Source organism: Stenella coeruleoalba (genome assembly GCF_951394435.1).
Source record: "Stenella coeruleoalba genome assembly, chromosome: 6".
Classification (NCBI taxonomy): domain Eukaryota; kingdom Metazoa; phylum Chordata; class Mammalia; order Artiodactyla; family Delphinidae; genus Stenella; species Stenella coeruleoalba.
Genome location: NC_137151.1, coordinates 15,328,112 through 15,351,467, shown reverse-complemented (window position 1 = coordinate 15,351,467; position 23,356 = coordinate 15,328,112). Strand labels below are relative to the sequence as shown.

At 34.3% G+C, this 23,356-nt stretch overlaps 1 protein-coding gene across 17 annotated transcripts in view; it reads left to right on the top strand.

The window, feature by feature from the left end:
* DPP10 (dipeptidyl peptidase like 10) overlaps nucleotides 1-23,356 on the top strand; it is a 1,578,941-nt gene that overhangs the window by 1,474,979 nt on the left and 80,606 nt on the right. For all 17 annotated transcript variants that reach the window (XM_079923993.1, XM_079923994.1, XM_079923998.1 and 14 more), the window contains 3 exons: nucleotides 2,636-2,733; nucleotides 14,252-14,375; nucleotides 19,208-19,246. In XM_079923993.1, the coding sequence (XP_079780119.1) occupies nucleotides 2,636-2,733; nucleotides 14,252-14,375; nucleotides 19,208-19,246 (261 nt within the window). The remainder of the gene's footprint in view (nucleotides 1-2,635; nucleotides 2,734-14,251; nucleotides 14,376-19,207; nucleotides 19,247-23,356) is intronic.

The following is a 23,356-nucleotide window of genomic DNA, read 5'->3' as shown; positions in this document are numbered from 1 at the left end:
GATCTAAATTTTAACATACCTGATCAAGCTAGAGAAATGGTTAGACTCAAAAAATACAGAGAAAGACCAATACTTTCAGGGAGAAACATGGCAATGGAATTAAAACAAAAGTGATGTGAAAGGGACCTCCTAAATGAGGTAGAAGGCTAAATTGCCCAAGACAGATGAACCCAAGCACTGGAGGGTTTTAGAGCAATAAAAAGCTTTACAAAGTTTGACACCTGAGCCTTCTCTGTGAGGCAGGCTCATAGCTTATCTTCCAGGAGGCCCTTTATCATATGAACCATTTTCATAATCTCTCTTTATAGTCACTGCATTTCTAAAATGAAAGCCTTTCTGGACCCCTTTCTTTGGATCAAACTTCTGATGTGTGTGATATGCTCCCACAGACGTGCTAGTCATTTTTTAAATGAAGACTTTATTTTTTAAGAGCAGTTTAAGATTCATAGCAAACTTGAGGGGACGGAAGATATTTGTGCCATATACCCCCAGCTCCCACTTAGCACCCCCCATCAGAGTTGTGTGTTTGATATAATTGATGAAGCTCCATTGACACATCATAGTCACCCAAAGTACAGAGTTTACATTACAGTTCCATCTTGTTGTTATGCATTATGGTTTTGGACATACGTGTAATGAAAAATACAGAGTGTTTTTCACTGCTCTACAAATCCTGTTACTTCGTCTATTCATCCCTCCTCCCTCCCCTCCATGTTCGTTATTTTTAATAACTTAACAAAACATTCTTGAGGAGCTATTACTGATTATTGGTGGAATGCATTATGTTGCTTCTCTCCTGATTTAACTCTGGGTTTTGTCAGTACCAATTCCTTGAACATGAATCTTTCTTTTTCTTTTTTTTTTTTGCGGTACACGTGCCTCTCACTGTTGTGGCCTCTCCCGTTGCGGAGCACAGGCTCCCGATGCACAGGCTCAGCGGCCATGGCTCACTGGCCCAGCCGCTCCGCGGCATGTGGGATCTTCCCGGACCGGGGCACGAACCCGTGTCCCTTGCATCATCAGGCGGACTCTCAACCACTGCGCCACCAGGGAAGCCCTGAATCTTTCTTTAAATCACTTTTATCATTCCCTTTAGATTTTTGTCAGGTCTTTTAATTCAACTCGCTTTTAATTTCCTTGTCCTTCTCTGTATATCTCACATGGTCTTCTCTTCACAAAGCAGCTACACCACAATGATACTGGTGTATTGTTTAGAAACACATTGAGCCACAAGTAGCCAATTGATTCTGTTAATTATTTATTCACATAAACATTCTTTCATTCGTTCATCCTACCTGCTTGAGATATATTGGCATAAGTTCCCATTTCTGCTCGCTAAGAGTTCACAGTGTATTCAGAAAAACTTTGAAGGCCTAGGAATGAATGGAAGCAAATCTAGAGCAGTGAAGAGCATCCTGGGGTTAAATACTAGCTCCCTCAGTTATTGGATGTTTCACCCTGCACAATTTGCTAAGCTCCTCCATTTTCATCTGGAAAATGGTTATAAATAAGTCTTAGGACTGTAGTAGGAACATAGAATACGATAATTCATGTGCTGCTTTAACACAAAGTCGGAGCCAGAAACACACGAACTGCTATACAGACTAGTTATTATTTCATAAATTTTGATTTAATAAACTCAAATTACATTTTCTTACCACTGTCTTTCTAGTCTTCATGCCAGGTACATAGTGAGGGCATTCTGCTCCATGGTCCACATCCCAAGGGACATTTATACCTCATTTAGTATTCATTATAATTTAAAAGAAAACCTATGATGATTCATGCATGGAAGAAATTAGGTATTGTGGAATTTTAAACATGTGGCACTGGGATAGGGTAGGTTTTCTTTTTCTTTCTTCTTCTTTTTTTTTTTTTTTTTTAATTAGCCAAGCTTTCTTCCCTTTGCTTTTCATATCCTATAGTGTGAGCAGCTGCTTTATCTACTAGTTGTTTTGTAAAGCCAGCCCTTCTGGTGTCATTCTAGGGGAAGAACACAGAGCATTGCCTAATGAGTAAAGTCATCATGATTTTCTGTCACCTTTAATTGTCTGACTAAAGTGCTAGAGAAGCAGCAATCTACAAAAACAATTGAGAGCAATCATGTTGTTGCATTTAAAATCATTCTACTTTAGAGAAGTTAAACTTTTTTCCCCATTCTAACACAAAATTGTAAAAGAATCAAAATGCGTTTTCTTTTCTCTTTCTGACTTACTCATATATATGGAATGTAAAAAAAAAATTGGTACTGATGAACAAGTGGCAGGGCAGGAATAAAGCCATAGACAGAGAATGGACTTGAGGACATGGTGTCAGGGGTTGGGGAGGGAAGCTGGGGCAAAGTGAGAGTAGCATCGACATATATACACTACCAAATGTAAAATAGATAGCTAGTGGGAAGCAGCAGCATAGCACAGTGAGATTAGCTAGAGGGGTGGGATAAGAGGTTGATGCAAGAGGGAGGGGATGGGGGATATATGTATGCATATGGCTGATTCAATTTGTTGTACAGCAGAAACTAACACAGTATTGTGAAGCAATTATTCTCCAATGAAGCTCTATTAAAAATGCATTTTCTTTCTTTCTCAATATATTCTAATAATGTATTTGCATTGCAACTTTCATTTTCTCAAAGGCAGGTCAAGTGAACCCAACAATCAAATTATATGTTGTAAACCTATATGGACCAACTCATACTTTGGAACTCATGCCACCTGATAACTTTAAATCAAGGTATGTAATTTCAATTTCACTTTTACCAGAAGATAGATCTCTTAACTCCAATTATCATTTTGTTGCAATTTAGAGAGAGATGTGATCAACTCAACAAATTCACTTGAAAATAAAACTGAGGTTGTGTCCATTAGTGCAGGAATGAACTCATTGTGGATCTCTTGTTGTTCCCAGGAAGCATTTAGAGTTTTGAGGTCATTACCAGCACCACAAAATGACTAAATATACTGACACCAAGAATTAGCTCTTTGGCAGGAGATGTGACAGAGAGATGGGAACAAAGGATAATTTTCTATTGAATTTTCTTCCTGAAAATAGTCACTCAATGTTTTTAAATGGTCCTCTTTCAAAGAGTATAATCTTCCTAAAATGTGTGTAATTTTCCAACCTTTTCCCTGTAACTTGCCAATGATTCCCTAGCTTTGTTTTCCACGCAGAGAAATTTAATGAGATTTTGTTTTGAAATATCCTACATAAGAATCCTGCTTATTTAAGTCTGAGTGGGGAGAAAAGACACACATTTTATGGGTCAAAAACATAATTTTAATATTAGCAAAATTTCCAATATTTGAACAACTAATCAAATGACCATGTGGATTGTGAAATCCAGAGTGGTCTCAGACTTCAAAGGTGATTCTTTCAAATATTTTAATCCTGTGGAAATTTACAGCAGTCCTGGAGATGGAATAGGCAGCTGATTTAGGAAAATAGCTTTATACGGTATTGAATGGTATAAGGCTAAGCTTAGAGTTTGTTTTGATGACATCAAAAATAATCACAGGGTGACTGATTCAAGTAGAAATTCCATTCAGTGTTCCATTGACATATTTGGGAAAATTTCCTCATATTTGGGATTTTCACAGATAGTGCAGCCTTTAGCATGTAGAAATTTTTCCTACTTGAAAAGTTATTAAAAATATTTGGAATGCTTACACTGGAAAGACCCCCATTATTATCTAATATAAACTGTTCCTATTATTGGTGGAAAAGATGGGGCCCAAAGAATAAGTATGCTACAGATTAGTTGGTAGTAGAGGTAGAAAGTGAAGTAAAGCCTGTTTCAAGTTATAAAGCATTTCATCTAGGTTGTGATGAAAGATCTTACAGGGTCATTAAAATTGACTTATAGAATACAGTACAGTTGACTAAATCAGATGAAACTTCTACTTCTGAGCTTGGTTTACCAGCCATGAAAGGTTTGGACACAAATGAAGCAATTATGAAAATTATTAATATTTTATGTGATCCTTAAGGCTTATCTTTTTCTCTGGTTTGTTCAGTGCTCTGAATTAACAATAAAGAACACTAACCTGGAGTGTTTGAGTCACAGCTCTACTACCACTTTATTGTGTGACCCTGGATAAGTCACTGTACCTCTCTCTAAACCTGAATACCCTAATCTTAAAATAATAATTTCTCATTTTTATCAGTTTTTTAAATCTTTCAAATGGAAGTCAATTTTATAATATCCAGGTTTCTTTCTAATAGAAGGTAGCTATTCCTGACCTTGATGCTGTTACCTAAGAGTCTTTCTAATGAGTTCACCAGCTAGGACATAGCAGTGTCATCAAATACAAAGCTTTGTAAAGACAGAATCAATTGTCATTATTAGAGAATTAGTTAAGCATATATCTGTTTAATATTTGAGGTACAATGTGATCAAATTAGTCACCCATTGCAAAAAGATATCACATATCTTTAGATGTTGGAAATCCAGTACATAGAATGGTATTCTAGATCCCTCTAAGAATGAGGAAGAATCCTGTGAAGAAAAAGTTCTTAACTGTAATTCAGGTATGTTGGTTTATCAATGAACTTGGTCTACATTTGGGAGAGTCATGTAATACCTTATCTGCACAATGTATGTAACATGTTTCTTTTTCTGCCTCGTAGTTATGTAAGTGCCCGTTGTGGCATGTGAAACCACAATTGGCACTTTTGGCATTTCTGGTGCACCGAAGTGTATGATTTACTCCTTTAGTTGGAAAACTCAAGACCAAAATTTACTTCAGAATGTTTTTTTCAGTATTCCCCAGGAATATTCAGTTTTTATGTTTCCTTACTCATTTGTTCCTGGTGAAAGCTTTAGTCCAATTTCCTATCATCTGCATTTAACCTCTCTGAGCACCGGTATTACTTTGATGGGCCTACAAACACACAGACATCAACAAAGTAGAGCTATCCATGGTGCAAATCAAAGAATGCTGCATTTATCTGCACATCAAATGGAAATTAAACTCATACTTTTCCTTGATTTTGTTTTAGGATTATCAATATCTATAATATTTAACACCTAGTACTTTAGCCATATGGAAATTTGCTAGAAAACTATTGTGCCCTCCCTAGTTAGATAGACATTTGCGATCTAAAAGAGCATAACATTTTCCATAATTTACTGGTCAGGGTCCTGGAAATTAAAAACACTCAAGAGGGGTAATTGAAGTGCAGTTAATTAAGGGACTATTAACAAAGATATGCACGGGATTAAAAGGAAACTCACAAGGGACAGGAAAGCAACACAGAGTCTGCAATAGCAGAAAACCTTTACTGCCCCAGGACTGAAGGAGCAAGGGGCAGACTCACTTAGGAAGCCTGAAGAGGCTTGTAGCTGAAGAACAGAATGGACCAACAGGACCTGTCCACAGGTAGAGCAATTAAGTCATTGCCAAACCGGGCCCTAATAGGGAGTGGGTCCTGGGAATAAACACCCTGAACTCTCTCTAAAGCTTTGAGTTCCTCCAGAAGTCTCTCTTGGGCTAGGGAGCCTCGTTGTAGTGTCCAGCCTCTGGAGACCTTGGGGGTGAGTGCTAAGGGGCAAATTCGAGAATAGATTTGACAAATGGGGAATATTCAACAGACAAGATTTAAGGATATATTTGCCTGAAAATTTATCATTCTTATTACTTTAGGGATGTGTTGGAGATGTCCAGAAGAACACACAATAATTTGACGCCATGTGAAAAGTGTTCTGTCTCTGTTTCTAGTTCTGTTTCTGTCCCTGTCTCTTTCTCTCTGTCTTTGTGTGTGTGTGGCATGTGTCTTTCAATCTCTCTGTCTCTCTCTCTTTCTCCGCACACACACACACGCACACACACACACACACACACACACACACACATACGCATCTATGGTTTACCTAAATAATACTTGTACTTTTCCTGAAAACCTGCTATATTTTTCTCAAGTGCATTGTAGATTATGTAACGAATCATGTTTCAGCTGTTTGCATCAGTGTATTTTGGACATGGAGTTTACCCCTGGTGACACCTGGGTATCTCCTGTAACTTATTTTCCTTTATCTGTCTTCCTAATTTTATTTACCACAGTATTCTTAAATCATTCTAAGCTAACACAAATTCTTTTTATTTTTTGAAAATGTTAGCTCTATAAATATACAAATTAATAGTTTGTTGGTACCAGTATTAGTAGCAATTTTCCCATATTTATTAGTGACAGTATTCCCATAGGTATTGCAAGCCTATGTACCTTTATTGGAGAATTTTGGTATGAACTTAAAAATACATAGTTAACTTTTAGAGGAAATATTTTTAGAATAATGAATCATGCAGATTTAGAGATTTGCCACATTGTTTTGGAGAAGTGGTTATCTCCTGTGTTCATTCATCTCCAGGCTGAAGAATAAAGACAGTGGTTTGTCTTTAGGTTCTCCTCACTCACTGTCTTTGACATTCTACTTACCAGAAATCTTTCTTTACTCATCCACCCTTTGTGACACATTGTTCTCAGCCTGTTTCATTGATATGACACTGTCATATTGCCCCTGTCATTCTGGGCTTGAACTGCCGTGGTTTTTCTTCCTATTTAATTGAAGTATGTCTAGTCTGTGTCTCTTATTCTGCCAGTGAATGTCTATACCTTCCAATAAAATCTAATTAATAAATTTATCTGTGTTGATGGAAGTGACCCTTCTTACAAGTAAAGCATGGATATTAACAGAGGTCTTTGGAGGGCACTAGCTATGAGTTGGTCATGAATGTCATCACAATACACTTGTGTGCAGAGATCTTGGGTTATCTGGAAGAGAGTGAGCTCAGAGTAACCATATGTGCACAAAGACTGTTGTGAACAAAGAGTAGTGATTGGACAGGAAGCCAGTGAACACACAGGTGTGACTGCTAATATACCTGTCTGCTGGTGATGCTGGTGCCTCCATTCCGCATACCCTTGTGAACAATGAGATCTCTTGTGCCAGACCACCCAGCTAATAGAAAGTCTTTCTTGACTTGAGTGCAATCCCTCTAACCCGCTTGTCTATGTCTCTGTGGCTCAAGAGGACCAGATCCTCGAGGACTTCCTGGGTAATCCAGAGCCATGGAGACTAGGAACAAGCAGGAAAGCCAGTTATAAGGAAGGGACACTTTCACTGGCCACTGGTCATGGGACACCAGATCTAATGTGTTCATGAGATGGAGTTCCAGGAGGACAGCCACATCTGCAGCAGGCAGGCCAAGGAGTGTGGCATTTTCAGGTAAGGGCGCTTCCTTATTTCCTCATTCAGAGGAACCCTGAATACTTACAAGCAAACTGAACAAGTCATTATAAATCATAAGGAGATGTGCACCTAGGACCTTGGAACAAAGAAAGAATACAGGATGGAATTTAATTAGTAAATATCTTTCCTCCCTTCTTACGTGCCAAGTTCTACTTATTTTTCATTTTGGATATTTCCAGCACTTTATTATGGAAATCTTAATGGTTGGAAATCACCCCAATGGACTTTACAAGTTCTATTTTGGGGAGAACTCTCATCCTTATGAATATATGTACTAAGATATCTCACATAAGACTAAATTTTGCTTATGAATATTAGTTTAGGTACAAACACACAAAATCATATTATTTAATCAAAGAGAAATGTAAGTGGTATGACTATAAATAATTTTTGTTTGTTTTTCTTTTTTTTTTTGAAATTTTGAACTTTATTTTATTTATTTATTTATACAGCAGGTTCTTATTAGTCATCCATTTTATACACATCGGTGTATACATGTCAATCCCAATCTCCCAATTCATCACACCACCACCACCACCACCCTGCCACTTTCCCCCCTTGGTGTCCATACGTTTGTTCTCTACATCTGTGTCTCTATTTCTGCCCTGCAAACTGGTTCATCTGTACCATTTTTCTAGGTTCCACATACACGTGTTAGCATAGGGTATTTGTTTTTCTCTTTCTGACTTACTTCACTTTGTATGACAGTCTCTAGATCCATCCACGTCTCTACAAATGACCCAATTTCGTTCCTTTGTATGGCTGAGTAATATTCCATTGTATATATGTACCACATCTTCTTTATCCATTCGTCTGTCGATGGGCATCTAGGTTGCTACCATGACCTGGCTATTGCAAGTAGTGCTGCAGTGAATGTTGGGGTGCATGTGTCTTTTTGAATTACGTTTTTCTCTGGGTATGCCCAGTACTGGGATTGCTGGGTCATATGGTAATTCTATTTTTAGTTTTTTAAGGAACCTCCATACTGTTCTCCATAGTGGCTGTATCAATTTACATTCCCACCAAGAGTGCAAGAGGGTTCCCTGTTCTCCAGACCCTCTCCAGCATTTGTTGTTTGTAGACTTTTCTGAGATGCCTATTCTAACTGGTGTGAGGTGATACCTCATTGTGCTTTTGATTTGCATTTCTCTGATAATTAGTGATGTTGAGCAACTTTTCATGTGCCTCTTGGCCATCTGTATGTCTTCTTTGGAGAAATGTCTCTTTAGGTCTTCTGCCCATTTTTGAATTGGATTCTTTCTTTTTTTAATATTGAGCTGCATGAGCTGTTTATATATTTTGGAGATTAATCCTTTGTCCGTTGATATGTTTACAAATACTTTCTCCCAATCTGAGGGTTGTCTTTTCGTCTTGTTTATGGTTTCCTTTGCTGTGCAAAAACTTCTAAGTTTTATTAGGTCCCATTTGTTTATTTTTGTCTTTATTTTCATTATTCTAGGAGGTGGATCAAAAAAGATCTTGCTGTGGTTTATGTCAAAGAGTGTTCTTCTTATGTTTTCCTCTAAGAGTTTTATAGTGTCTGGTCTTCATTTAGGTCTCTAATCCATTTTGAATTTATTTTTGTGTATGGTGTTAGGGAGTGTTCTAATTTCATTCTTTTACACGTAGCTGTCCAGTTTTCCAGCCCCACTTATTGAAGAGACTGTCTTTTCTCCATTGTGTATCCTTACCTGCTTTATCATAGATTAGTTGACCATTGGTGCATGGGTTTATCTCTGGGCTTTCTATCTTGTTCCATTGATCTATATTTCTGTTTTTGTACCAGTACCATATTGTCTTCATTACTGTAGCTTTGTAGTATAGTCTGAAGTCAGGGAGTCTGATTCCTCCACCTCCGTTTTTTTCCCTCAAGACTGCTTTGGCTATTCGGGGTTTTTTGTGTCTCCATACAAATTTTAAGATTTTTCATTCTAGATTTTTCATTCAATTTTTCATTCATTCTAGTGTCTCCATACAAATTTTAAGATTTTTCATTCATTCATTCTGTAAAAAATCCATTGGTAATTTGATAGGGATTGCATTGAATCTGTAGATTTCTTTGGGTAGTATAGTCATTTTCACAATAGTGATTCTTCCAATCCAAGAACATGGTATATCTCTCCATCTGTTGGTATCATCTTTAATTTCTTTCATCAGTGTCTTATAGTTTTCTGCCTACAAGTCTTATGTCTCCCTAGGTAGGTTTATTCCTAGGTATTTTATTTTTTGCTGCAGTGGTAAATGGGAGTGTTTCCTTAATTTCTCTTTCGGATTTTTCATCATTAGTGTATAGGAATGCACGAGATCTCTATGCATTAATTTTGTATCCAGCAGCTTTAACAAATTCATTGACTAACTCTAGTAGTTGTCTGGTGACATCTTTAGGATTCTCCATGTATAGTATCATGTCATATGCAAACAGTGACAGTTTTACTTCTTCTTTTCCAATTTGTATTCCTTTTATTTCTTTTTCTTCTCTGATTGGCGTGGCTAGGACTTCGAAAACTATGTTGAATAATAGTGGTGAGAGTGGAAATCCTTGTCTTGTTCCTGATCATAGAGGAAATGCTTTCAGTTTTTCACCATTGAGAATGGTTTGCTGTGCGTTTGTCCTATATGGCCTTTATTAAGTTGAGGTAGCTTCCCTCTATGACCACTTTCTGGAGAGTTGTTATCATAAATGGGTGTTGAATTTTGTCAAAAGCTTTTTCTGCAACTATTGAGATGATCATATGGTTTTTATTTTTCAATTGCTTAATATGGTGTATCATGTTGATTGATTTGCATATATTGGAGAATCCTTGCATCCCTGGGGTAAATCCCACTTGATCATGGTGTATGATCCTTTTAATGTTTTGTTGGATTCTGTTTGCTAGTATTTTCTTGAGGATTTTTGCATCTATATTCATCAGTGATATTTGTCTGTAATTTTCTCTTTTTGTAGTATTTTGTCTGGTTTTGGTATCGGGATGATGGTGGCCTCATTGAATGAGTTTGGGAGTGTTCCTTCCTTTGCAATTTTTTGGAAGAGTTTGAGAAGGATTGGTGTTAGCTCTTCTCTAAATGTTTGATAGAATTCACCCGTGAAGCCATCTGGTCCTGGGCTTTTGTTTGTTGGAAGATTTTTAATCATAGTTTCAATTTCATTACTTGTGATTGGTCTGTTCATATTTTCTATTTCTTCCTGATTCAGTCTTGGAAGCTTATACTTTTCTAAAAATTTGTCCATTTCTTCCAGGTTATCAATTTTATTGGCATAGAGTTGCTTGTAGTAGTCTCTTAGGATGATTTGTATTTCTGTGGTGTGTGTTGTAACTTCTCCTTTTTCGTTTCTAATTTTACTGATTTGAGTCCTCTCACTCTTTTTCTTCATGAGTCTGGCTAATGGTTTATCAATTTTGTTTATCTTCTCAAAGAACCAGCTTTTAGTTTTATTGATCTTTGCTATTGTTGTCTTTGTTTCTATTTCATTTATTTCTGCTCTAATCGCTATGATTTCTTTCGTTCTGCTAACTTTGGGTTTAATTTGTTCTTCTTTCTCTAGTTTCTTTAGGTGTAAGGTTAGATTGTTTATTTGAGATTTTTCTTGTTTCTTGAGATAGGATTGTATTGCTATACACTTCCCTCTTAGAACTGCTTTTGCTGCATCCCATAGGTTTTGGATCGTCGTGTTTTCATTGTCATTTGTCTCTAGGTATTTTTTGATTTCCTCTTTGATTTCTTCAGTGATCTCTTGGTTATTTAGTAACACATTGTTTAGCCTCCATATGTTTGTGTTTTTTACATTTTTTTCCCTGTAATTGATTTCTAATCTCATAGCGTTGTGGTTAGAAAAGATGCTTGATATGATTTCAATTTTCTTAAGTTTACTGAGGCTTGATTTGTGGCCCAAGATATGATCCATCCTGGAGAATGTTCCATGCACACTTGAGAAGAAAGTGTAATCTGCTGTTTTTGGATGGAATGTCCTATAAATATCAATTAAATCTATGTGGTCTATTGTGCCATTTAAAACTTGTGTTTCCTTATTAATTTTCTGTTTGGATGATCTGTCCATTGGTGTAAGTGAGGTGTTAAAATCCCCCACTATTATTGTGTTACTGTCGATTTCATCTTTTAGAGCTGTTAGTAGTTGTCTTATGTATTGAGGTGCTCCTACGTTGGATGCATATGTATTTATAATTGTTATATCTTCTTCTTGGATTGACCCCTTGATCGTTATGTAGTGTCCTTCCTTGTCTCTTGTAACATTCTTTATTTTAAAGTCTATCTTATCTGATAATGAGTATTGCTACTCCAGCTTTCTTTTGATTTCCATTTGCATGGAATATCTTTTTCCATCTCTTCACTTTCAGTCTGTAGGTGTCCCTAGGTCTGAAGTGGATCTCTTGTAGACAGAATATATATGGGTCTTGTTTTTGTATCCATTCAGCAAGCCTGTGTCTTTTGGGTGGAGCATTTAATCCATTCATGTTTAAGGTAATTATGAATATGTATGTTCCTATGACCATTTTCTTAATTGTTTTGGGTTTGTTTTTGTAGGTCCTTTTCTTCTCTTTGTTTCCCATGTAGAGGAGTTCCTTTAGCATTTGTTGTATAGCTGGTTTGGTGGAGCTGAATTCTCTTAGCTTTTGCTTATCTCTAAAGGTTTTAATTTCTCTGTCGAATATGAATGAGATCTTTTCTGGGTAGAGTAATCTTGGTTGTAGGTCTTTCCCTTTCATCACTTTAAATATTTCCTTCCACTCTCTTCTGGCTTGCAGAGTTTCTGCTGAAAGATCAGCTGTTAACCTTTTGGAGATTCCCTTGTATATTTTTTGTTGCTTTTCCCTTGCTTCTTTTAATATTTTGTCTTTGTATTTAAATTTTGGTAATTTGATTATTATGTGTCTTGACTATAAATAATTTTTAACTTAATTTTATACCTAACTTAGTGTTCTCTTTAAAAACCATTTATTCACTAGATTTGCACCAGTTGAATTTTAATGTTTTTTAAGTATGATTTTTCTTTTAAATCAAGATTTCACATCTTATATAGTTAATATAATGTGTCAGTGTCTGGGAAGACATTACAAAGATATTCTTAAAACATTTCACCTGAGGGCTACTTTGAAAGGAAAACACTCAAAATGAATATTTAAATTTTTTTTTGTTGTTCCTGTTGTTATTTATTTTAAAAACCATTCATATTAATTCATCTCATTTGGCACAAAATATAATATTAGTCACTTTAGCTAAGTGAGACAAATTTCTGATCAGGTTTGAAATTCTTCTATATGTCAGTTCTCTCCAGATTTTTCAATAACTATTACCACCTTGATTTTGCAGTCTTTGGTCAGTTGTTTACAACAATCAAATTATTTTTTACTTCAGTTTTGCACAACATTTATGCCAGTTACTCAGAAATATATATTATCACATTTCAGCACTTTTTTCCTGATTAATTATAGTATCCACTGTCATTTTTCTCCATGCTAAGCCTTCTAGGTAAATTTCTTAAAATTTAATGCCTATATTTTTCCTTTTTTAATATTCACACTGCCCAAAATGGTAATGCATGCAAAATAAATCAGTTTAAACAAAGCGTAGTGAAAGTGAACAAGACACAGGTCTTTAAAGAATCACAAGGCCCATTGATTTGGCCAAAGATTAATCCTAAACCAGTAGCATATTTGATTCAAAGTTGCCTTGTTAACTTTATTTAGGTAACTTTATTTTATGATTTCACTGAGTTTCGAGGCAATTTTCAAGTGAGACTCAGCTAGTTGTGAAAGGTGCTGGATAGCTTGAAGAGATTATTGAAGAAGATATGGCAGGATTCACTGTATGACAAGTTATGCTTGTCCTTCTGACATCTTTACTTTGATGGGCTAACTGGTTTTCGAGAGGAAGCACTAACTACTCAATAATGTTAGAAATGTGAGATTCAGGTAGCTGAATGTCTAACTCAATGTGTCTAAGGAGAGGTGATTTGTATTACAAGGTTTTACTTTCATAGGTGATTTTTTTCAAAGTCACTTAAAAACCTGATGCATTCATTTTAAGACAATATTCATGGATGGCATTTTTCAAACCATTTCTAAATCATCTAATCTATTTTGAAACTGGGCAATTTTGTTGGAAATTTTTTTTCTTTTTATCATAAATTGAATCAGTATTAATGATTGCATTTTGTTATGTGTGGGTTGGGGGGGTTTGTGATATATTATGTAAATTTCCAGACATAGAATCTATAAAGGAAAAATATAAGCTTTCCCAATCTACAACCATCGTGCGGACATTATAGGCTCCACTGATTAGCATCCTTACTTTACCAAAAATTCAATAACCCTTCATATTCTTCAGTTTGATTCCTTCTTTGTTTTAAACTTTTTCAAATAAATAAGATTAAAAAATAATATTGTAAAAAATATTATGAATAAGATTATATTTCCATTGTCCCTCAATGGAAAAAGACCAAAGCAAACCATTCATGGCTCTGTGGCTCAAGTCCTGTGGATAAAGTGAGATAACATGGAAGTCATACATAAGAAATAACTATTAAATCAATAATAATATTTGCCTTTTAATTGATTATTGAATGAATTTTTGAAAAAGTAAAATAGAATATAACTTAGAAAATTTTTTCTTATTTTGCACGTTAGCACTGTACTGATCGATAGAAAATTATTTATGAATGTCTAGTATCTTGATTATTTTTATTTTTTCCAAAAATTTTCCTTCTGTGAAATCATTCACTTTCAAATTTATTCTCAAATCTTCTGTATATTTATGTATATATGTATATGTGCATGTGTTTATATACATATGCACACACATATATTTGTATTTATATATGTCAATATTTGAAGAAGCAGATTTGTATATATATAAGTGGAGAATAACATGATGTGACATCCTTATAGTGTTTCATTTATTCTGCGTGTAAAATAACAAGTGTATATTATTGGTGCTGTACACGTTCTCTGGCTCTAAATGTAAATTTTAATTTTATTTCCGAACTAGAGAATACTATATCACTATGGTTAAATGGGTAAGCAATACCAAGACGGTGGTCAGATGGTTAAATCGACCTCAGAACATCTCCATCCTCACAGTCTGTGAGACCACTACTGGTGCTTGTAGTAGAGTGAGTATAATTTACTTTCCTTTATGCTTAAAATTTAATAGTTTATGCTACCTTTCAAAGGAAAATTAAACAATTCTTTGTGCAAAGACTTCAATATTTAACTTCCAAAGCTATTAGGAGTGTATACTTTAATTCATAAATCTTCCATACATTGAAGTAAGAAATATAGATGATAAAGAGAAGAGAACAAATTAAGCTTTAAAACAATGAATTCTTATATAGTATAAAGGGTAGTCCAAGCCATGTTAGTTTCATTCTCAAATGTAGGCTTTCTCTCTACTTTTTGACAGTGATTAACTTGAGAATATGTGATATTTCTTTCCTGTCATCTTTAAACAATTCCAAAAATTCATCGTTTTTTCTGTAGTTCAGATTAGTCTTCTAAAATAAGTGTCTCTGTCTTTGAATTATCTAAAAATAGTAAAAGAAAAAAAAATGATTCTTCAGCAACTATGTTTTGAAAGTAGGTTGTATTTCAATTTCTATAATCATGTTTTATAAACTCTGCAGTAGAATCTATATGTGTAATTTTAAGGTTATTAGTAAAGGGAATACTTTAATAAGTTTAAATTGTTATATTACATATTTGGTACTTGGTAAAGGGTTCTCAATTATTTAACAACAGAATTTTCAAACTTAAGCTTCTGGACAAGATGGAGTAAATATTATCAGCCTTGCATCTCCATAGTGATCAACTGTAACACTTTACAAAATATATTAACTATATTCAGACATTGGACAATAAGGCAGTTAAAATATAAATGGTCAAATGAAGCTATGGCTTCCTACTGGTGACACATTTGAGGCCACAGTGCAAGGAGATAACATCCAAGAAAAGCACAAGTGTATCACTGATCCAAAAAGGCAGGGAGAATCAGAGTTTGAGGCTATTGTGGTGGCTGAATTTTTCAGGACAAGTACCACAGGATAGGAGCTATATATAAAAGAACTTCAGCAATATATGTAAAGGTCTCTTAAGTCTTTATCTCAGTGCTTCGCTGTGCAAGTAAAGGGCCTGCCTCAGAGAGGGAAGCAAATAGAGAATCTGCAAGTTGCACAATACTTGGAGACTTTGGAGTAATGAACAGCAAAAATAGAGATCTCTCACTGAAAACCCTAAGCATTCAACTCAGAGCCCAGAAAGAAAATGTATTAGGAATAGAACTATTCTATACTCCTTCTAATAAATCTTTAAATCAAACCTTGAAAGAATTCAGTTCATCTGCCTGTAAACTAGCTGCCTTCCAGAACAAAGTTTACTCTTTAAAATAATTAAAAATTCATTCTCAAAAATGTAGCATTCACAATATCAGTCACACAATTAAAACATACTATATATAGACATAGAAAATATAACTCACCCACCTCCCCCAAAATAAGAAGCAGACTTACAAAGGATATAGATACTGGATATATAATAATAAAGCAAATGGAGCACAATATAAATACATGAGGAATATGTCTAAAGGATATGCAGATGTTTCTTGAACTGGTCTTTTACCTTCTCTGTAAGTTTGCACTTGTTTCAAAATAAAGATTTAAGAAGTAACAAAATATATTTCCAAGATTGGTAATATTATGATGGAAAATAAAAATACTATTAAAATCTTTAAAATATTAGGTACATAGGAATAAATTTAACAAAGAGTGGCAAAATCTTAATACTGAAAACTAAAACATTGCTGAAAGGCATTAAAGAAGACCTAAAGAAGAAGTTAAGCCACATTCCTGAATTGAAAGGCTTCATGTTGTAGATGTCAATTCTACTCAAATTGTACTATAGTTTCAATACAATATGAATTAAACTCTCAGCAGACTTTTTTTTTTTTTTTTGGTAGAAACAGACAAGATAGTTTTTAAATGCATATGGAACTACAAAAGGCCTGACCAGGTAAATCAATACCCTAAAAAAAAAAAAAAGATAATAATTGGAAGAGTTGCACTACATGATTTCAGGAATAACCAGAAACTTAGAGATTGTAATGGAGACAAAAGAACACACAAATCGATCAGTTGAACTGAATAGTGTTTCCAGAAATAGATCTATATTTATATGATCAATTGACTTTCAGCATAGGTGCCAAAGCAATTCAATAGGGGGAAATGGCACTGGAACAATTAATAACCGGATGGAAAATACAATGATGGTTGACATTTCTTATACTATATTCTAAAATTTGTCTGAGACATACTACAGCCTTAAATCTAAAAGCTAGTACTGTCAATCTTCTAGATGAAAAGATGGAATATAACTTCACTATATTGAATAGACAAAGTAGTCATTTATCATAAAAGAAAAAAATAAATCAGACATCATCAAAATTAGAAACTTCTCATCAAAGACCCTGTTAGGAAATCAAACAGCTAACCACAGACTGGGAGAAAATATTTTTCAAAATGTGCATCTGACGAAGAAATATATACGTTTCAATAATAAAAGACAACCCAATGAAAAAGTCAAAATGTGTGAACAGATACTTGTAAAGAAATAACAAACTCATGAAAAAGTACTCAAAATTGTTACACATTAGGAAAATATAGATTAAATCATAATGAGGTAACACTACATACCATTAAAATGAATAAACTTAAAACAACAACAAAAAAGGTGACAGTTTTAACTGCTGATGAGGAGGTGGAGAATTGCAAATCTCATTCTTTGTGGGTAGAAGTGTGACTTTACTTTAAAAGAATGATTTTGTAGTCTCAAAGAAAGTTAAACACACATATATAAATATATATGTGTGTGCATATATATCTCAGGAGCTCCATTCCTAGATAGTTCCATGAGAAATAAAAACCTATTTCCACCAAAGGATTTGTTTAAAACACGTCTTTTTTAGAGAAGCTTTATTCACAATAGCTAAAAACTGGAAACTGTCCAACTGTCCATTAACAAGAAATGAATAAACAAAATGAGGCATATCAATACAATGACATTCCACTCTGCAATTTAAAAAGAAACAGAAGACTGATACACTGAACAATATGAATGAATCTCAAAAACGTGGTGTGAAAGAAGCACTACACGAAAGAGTACATAATACATGATTCCCATTTTCTGAATTTCTAAAACAGGCAAAACTAATCTATGGAAAAAGGTTTGGAAGAGTAGTTGCCTTATTGGAAACTGTGAAGGGGCACGAGGAAATGTGTTTGGAAGTGTAAAGGTCATATATCTTGATGGGATGTAAATACATTTATCAAAACTCATCACATAAACTTACGATCTGTACATTTCACTATATGCAAATTACACTTCAGTATTTTTAAACATAATTTTTAAATGGTCTGTAAAAGATAGCAATAAAGAGGAAAAAATTTATCTGTGATTGGAATGATGAGCATAGATATGAAAACAAAGTTGATGCATCAGCCATTTACTTATTGGGTTTCGCTGACACTCTTTACATTTAGCTTGCATATATTAGAAATTTTATTTCAATTATCCTTTTTCATCTGGCTGGCTTATAGATTGACCAGGATTTCATCATTTATTTGTCAAACTGTTCTGGATGGTTTCTTACTGAGACGATCACAAAGTCATTTAAAAATTGTTCATGCGTATACGTATTCTAGTTAGAGAAAGCCTGCCATCTCTATATAGGGAAAATCTATATAGGTAAAGTGCTTCAATAGAAAAGATACAGGAACTCTATCGTATTCTTGAATTGATACCTTATTGATATTCTATTATATTTCTATTCCATTTATGGAGTTTAAAATTTTTACTTTCTACAATAATAGAAATAATAAGACAGATAATTGCATGTGAAGTTTTGGACCCTCGTGGAGTCTAACAAAACTTAGTGACACTAATGAGCAGTGGCACTGATATATTTTTTTGTGTGTCTGTGTTTTACAGATATCAAGGATGATTATTGCTGAAGTGTGACTAGAAAATCAAGGAATGATTTAGTTAGATGTTTTTCTGATGTCTGTATATAGAGAAAATCTATTGGAAGAAAAAAGCCCTGAAAATGGACAGTGGTTAATTATAATGTAATAATAATATGGCTTTAAAAGAGGAAATTGGTAAAAAAAAAACAAACCTATAAATAAATAATAATCATTATTTACAATTTGAAATGAGTACTTTTGCATAGAGGTAAACTCTCTAACATATTACGATTTAGTTTTCTTCATTTTAATACTTTTATTATAGAGTCATTTTTTCCAGAGAACCACAAGATATTCCATAAATTACTACATGTAAACAGCATTACTAAAATTTATTTTATCTACACATATTCAACTTGAGATGAAATTTGTCTAATTTTGCTTTTTGAAATATAATTTTGGTTCTGATCCTATGCAAGATTATTTTAAACACACATAAAATTTTGCCATTTCAAATGTTTAGTTGTTTTCCCTAAGGGGAAAAAATGACTATGGTAAGAGTGGATGGAATGTTGACAAAATGTCCACTTTTAAATTTTATTCCTGGCTGTTTGCCCAGTTTTTTGGAAGGACTTAATATTTGTTTCCTGATGATGCCTAGAGGTGAAAAGAGACAGTGTCTAGTGGTTCAAAACAGTTTGAATGAAGTAATCAAATGGAGCTGGAAAATGATCTTCTGTCTCTGGTTAAGTACAACTGAGAATTCTGAAGGAGTTCACCAAAGAAAAGACTATAATTAGAATATCATTTCATCCCAATTCTCTACTTATTCATTCAGTTTAAATCAATAATGACAATGTGATCTCCCGTGGTATTTCACCAGCTGCAGGAAGGAAAAATGTGCCTATAGGATAACAGTGTAAAAAAGGTTAAATTGATGCGTGCTCACTTTGGTCTTTAGATGCTTCATGGAGTTAATTGTTTTCTTTCAGAAATATGAGATGACATCAGATACATGGCTATCTAAACAGGTATGGTATAGGTGGTCTCTTTATGTCACATTTTGTCCATCACGCCCATCCTGTTCACTCATTTGTTATGTATAACTTTTTCTCAAAAGTTATTTCAGTAGTATGAATTTAAGGCTCTGTTATGTTTGAATAAATGAGTCTTTTTCATTAAAATATTTATAACTTGGGCTCTATGACATCATTTGTAGAAAGATTACTTCTGTTTTTTATAGGACATAAATTGTAGAATAACTACCAGGATCCATTTTCAGGACCATTCATATAAGTAAATGTTTGTGTAGAAGAAGGAGAAAAAGATGTGACCCATTAAAACTACAAACCATCAGCATTGCTCAAATCACCCAGAAAATTAACTTGGTTATGTGGAGATTATTCAGGTGAACATTTCTTTCCTTAGATATATCCTAGCTCATAATGCTAGCTTGTGATATAAATGAAGCTGGAATCCAGATGATCACAGAAGAATAAACAAACATCTCCACAACATGCTTTCATACTGGACACTTCAGAAGGAAGCACAAATAGATTATTCAAATATAGCTGAACCCATTTTACTACTAATTTCATCACTACTTTTTGCAAAGGGAAGTATTTTGTTTGGCTTGTTTGGTTTTGATTTGTTTTGTTCTTTACAGTGCTCTTTTATTTTATATTCTCTCCCTGGGTGTCATACACATCTGTGGTTTCAATTACCACCACCAAGTGTATAGCCCCAGGCAACTCACTTCTGAGTTCTGAAATATCCAAATTCATGCTTGGCATCTTCTCCTGAATCTGTGAAAGTAACTGCACACTCCACAGGTTCAAACTAAACTTCTCTGCCTTCCAGTCAGTCTGTCTTCTTATCATAGGAGTCAAGGACGTATTTATCCATCCAGCTATCAAAATCATAAACCTAGTGGGGATTTTTAAACATTGTCTTATCCTTATCTGCATATGTTATTATTCATCACCAAGTTATTTTGATTTTACTCTCAAAGATCTCAAGTCAATTTACTTTTCTCCAATTCACAAACACCATACAGGATTAAACTACAGGCACTGCATTTCCTCCTTAACTGGTGAACTCTCAACCCCTTAGCGTTGAGAGTTCCCCTTAGGAACCTGACAATCTGTTCTCTACACTGCAGACTGGCTGAGTGATCTTTTCAAAATATGTATTTGATTGTCACTACCCACAACACTCATATTCTCTCACAACTAAAACAATTTTTATCTCCCCTTTGTTCTACAGATAAAGACCAACATCCTTAAAGGGTCTACAAAGGATTAAGTTGAAAGCCTTTCCAGCTCTGTGTCATACCATCTTTTCTCCCATTTTTTCCATTAACCCTCCTCATATACCCAGGACCTTTATGTGAACTCTTTCTTCTGAACAGAGTTCTCTCAACTACTTTCTTATGTGAAGGCTGCTCATTTGTCAAACCTCAGCCTAAATCACCTGCATAAGAAGTCACCTCCTCAACCACACTAAACAAATCACATTCCCCAATAAAAGTTAAAGTCAAGTGTAATCTTTATGAAACACTGATACAGTTAGTTCTGTGACTTTTTTACTACATTCACAAGAGCAGGAAGGTTATTCATTTTTTGTTACCCACTAATACAAATGCTTAATATGGAGTCTGGTTATAAGAAGAGATCCATATATACTTGTTGAACAAATAAAGAAAAAGAGTAAGAAGGATTGTGAATAGGCTAAACCTTTGCTTGTTCGAAGTATAGGCATGTATATCTATTTATCTATCTATCTATCTATCTATCTATATTATCTATCTATCTGTCATCCATCTATCATCTATCCATAGGTAACAATATGAACTATTTAATCTTAGTCAAGGTACAAAATTAAATTGGGGAAAAAAAATCTTGTTTTTTTAGCCAATAATGGACTCTTACAAAATTAAATTAGATACTTAAAATAAAAATCATTGAAAACAATAACATAATGGATATGGATTTATTCTAAAGTGCCTGCGTTATTAAACCTATTTTGCTACCGTTTTGATTGCTAGTGACATTCATAATAGTCTAACATACAACAATACAATGCATGCTCTTTAAGGATTATGTTATCTACATTTTAAGTCCCAAATTTATGAATATTTAATAGAAACTTTTTAAAATAAAGAAACCGGTTATCAATTATTCAATAAAAAATGCAGGGAGTAGTTTGTCATGGTTAACTTTTTCTCCAAAAGCTCTAAGGGAATTTCAGGAAATACTTAGAATTCAATGAAATTTAAAGGATGAGAATCTATAATGAGATGAAGCAAGTTTCCAAGAAAATTAGAAATTTAATGTAATACTCATATGCTTGTTTTCTGGATAGTGAGAAGAGCAGAGAGAAGTGGGCATGTTTGCCCTAGCTTTCAAGAGACTTATAGTTGGAATAACCAGTGTAAAAAACATTTGGCCAAGAGGTGGACTTTGTTATCCTCAGCTCATTATCCTGTGTGCCATAAATACTGCCTTGTTTAAGGTCATAAATGTAGACAGTTAGACTGTCTCTACTTCTTTATTTGATTGCAGGAAAGGCTCTGCATAGAGCTGTATGTTTATAACTAGTTACATTTCAATGGTGAAAGTTTTTAAACCTAGCAATGTATTGGAGATTATAATTCCCATCTACTCTTTAAAATGAACTATTTCTAAGGTACCCGAATTGGAGGAACAGGGACTAACATAAAAAGCACATTGCTCAGATATCCCCATACCTAATTTATTCTTGGAGCAAAGCACAGGAGAAAAATGTTGAATAAGGGAGAAGCCAATAGTTTGGAGTAAATGTGGTGGATAAAGTGATATATGTAACAAATATTTTTGCCCATTGTACACGTGCATTCATCTGTTCAATTATAAGAAGGTCACCTACTGTGTCCTAGGCAATAGAGCTAAAAAAGATAAAATTACAAACTTAGTTTAATTATTACTTGCCTAGCGAAGGAAGTCAACTATGTAATAGAGTGTACTGAAAGCCATGATAGAGATGAATACAGAGTACTATTCAGAATCTCTGAGGAGAGGTTTCCTAACTAGAAGAGACTCTCTAACTAAGGAAATTTGGAAATGGTTTCTATTCTGAGTTTAAGTAAAAAATGAGTAAGATTTAGCACAAAAAGGACGACTGAAAGGTTAGGCCAGACAGAAGAAACCCCATGTGCAAAGGCAAAGAGAGAAATATTCCACAGGGGCAAGAGATGGAACATAGTTGAACAATGTGATTCACTCAGTCAAGTGTCTTGTCATTATTTATTATATGCTTTGTAATGCAATTTTCCCATCCTTGAATTGTATTACCTCACAGTTTTAAATTTATTACACATATCGTCTTATATTTTCATGAGTGTCCACGAAGTAGACAAGGAAAATAATATTTTTATGTTTCTATCATGGGATGTCATTACTAATAAAGCTAGAATCAGACTCGAGATTATTAAAATAGTTATTAATTTACATATTCAGTCAATAAATGATTATTAAGTACAATTTATGTGACAGTCACTGTCCTGGGTGCTGGAGACAAAGCAGTGAAGAATGGAGCTTACATTCTAGAGGAATACCTCCTATCTCTCTATCTACCTACCTACCTATATGCACATATACACATATCCATTCATGTACAAACAAATGTATGCATACCTAAAATATGTATGGTATTAGGTGGTACGGAAAAAAGTAGACAGTAGGCAAAAGTGAGATGAGGGATTCAGATACAGTTGGATGACCTGGCTTTCCTGATCACACTTTATATGGGATAATCAGGAAACACCTCACTGATAACAGACATAAGAAAGAGGTGAGATCAAGAAAGATCCTTCTGCAGCAACATGGATGGACCTAGAGATCGTCATACTGAGTGAAATCAGAAAAAGACAAATATCACATAATATCGCTTATACGTGGAATCTAAAGAAAGTATACAAATGAACTTATTTACAAAACAGAAATAGAGTCACAGATGTAGAAAATGAACTTATGGTTTCCAGGGGGGAAAGGGAGAGGGATAAATTGGGAGATTAGAATTGACATATACACATTACTATATATAAATAAATAACTAGTAAGTATCTAGTTTATGGCACAGGGAACTCCACTCAATACTCTGTA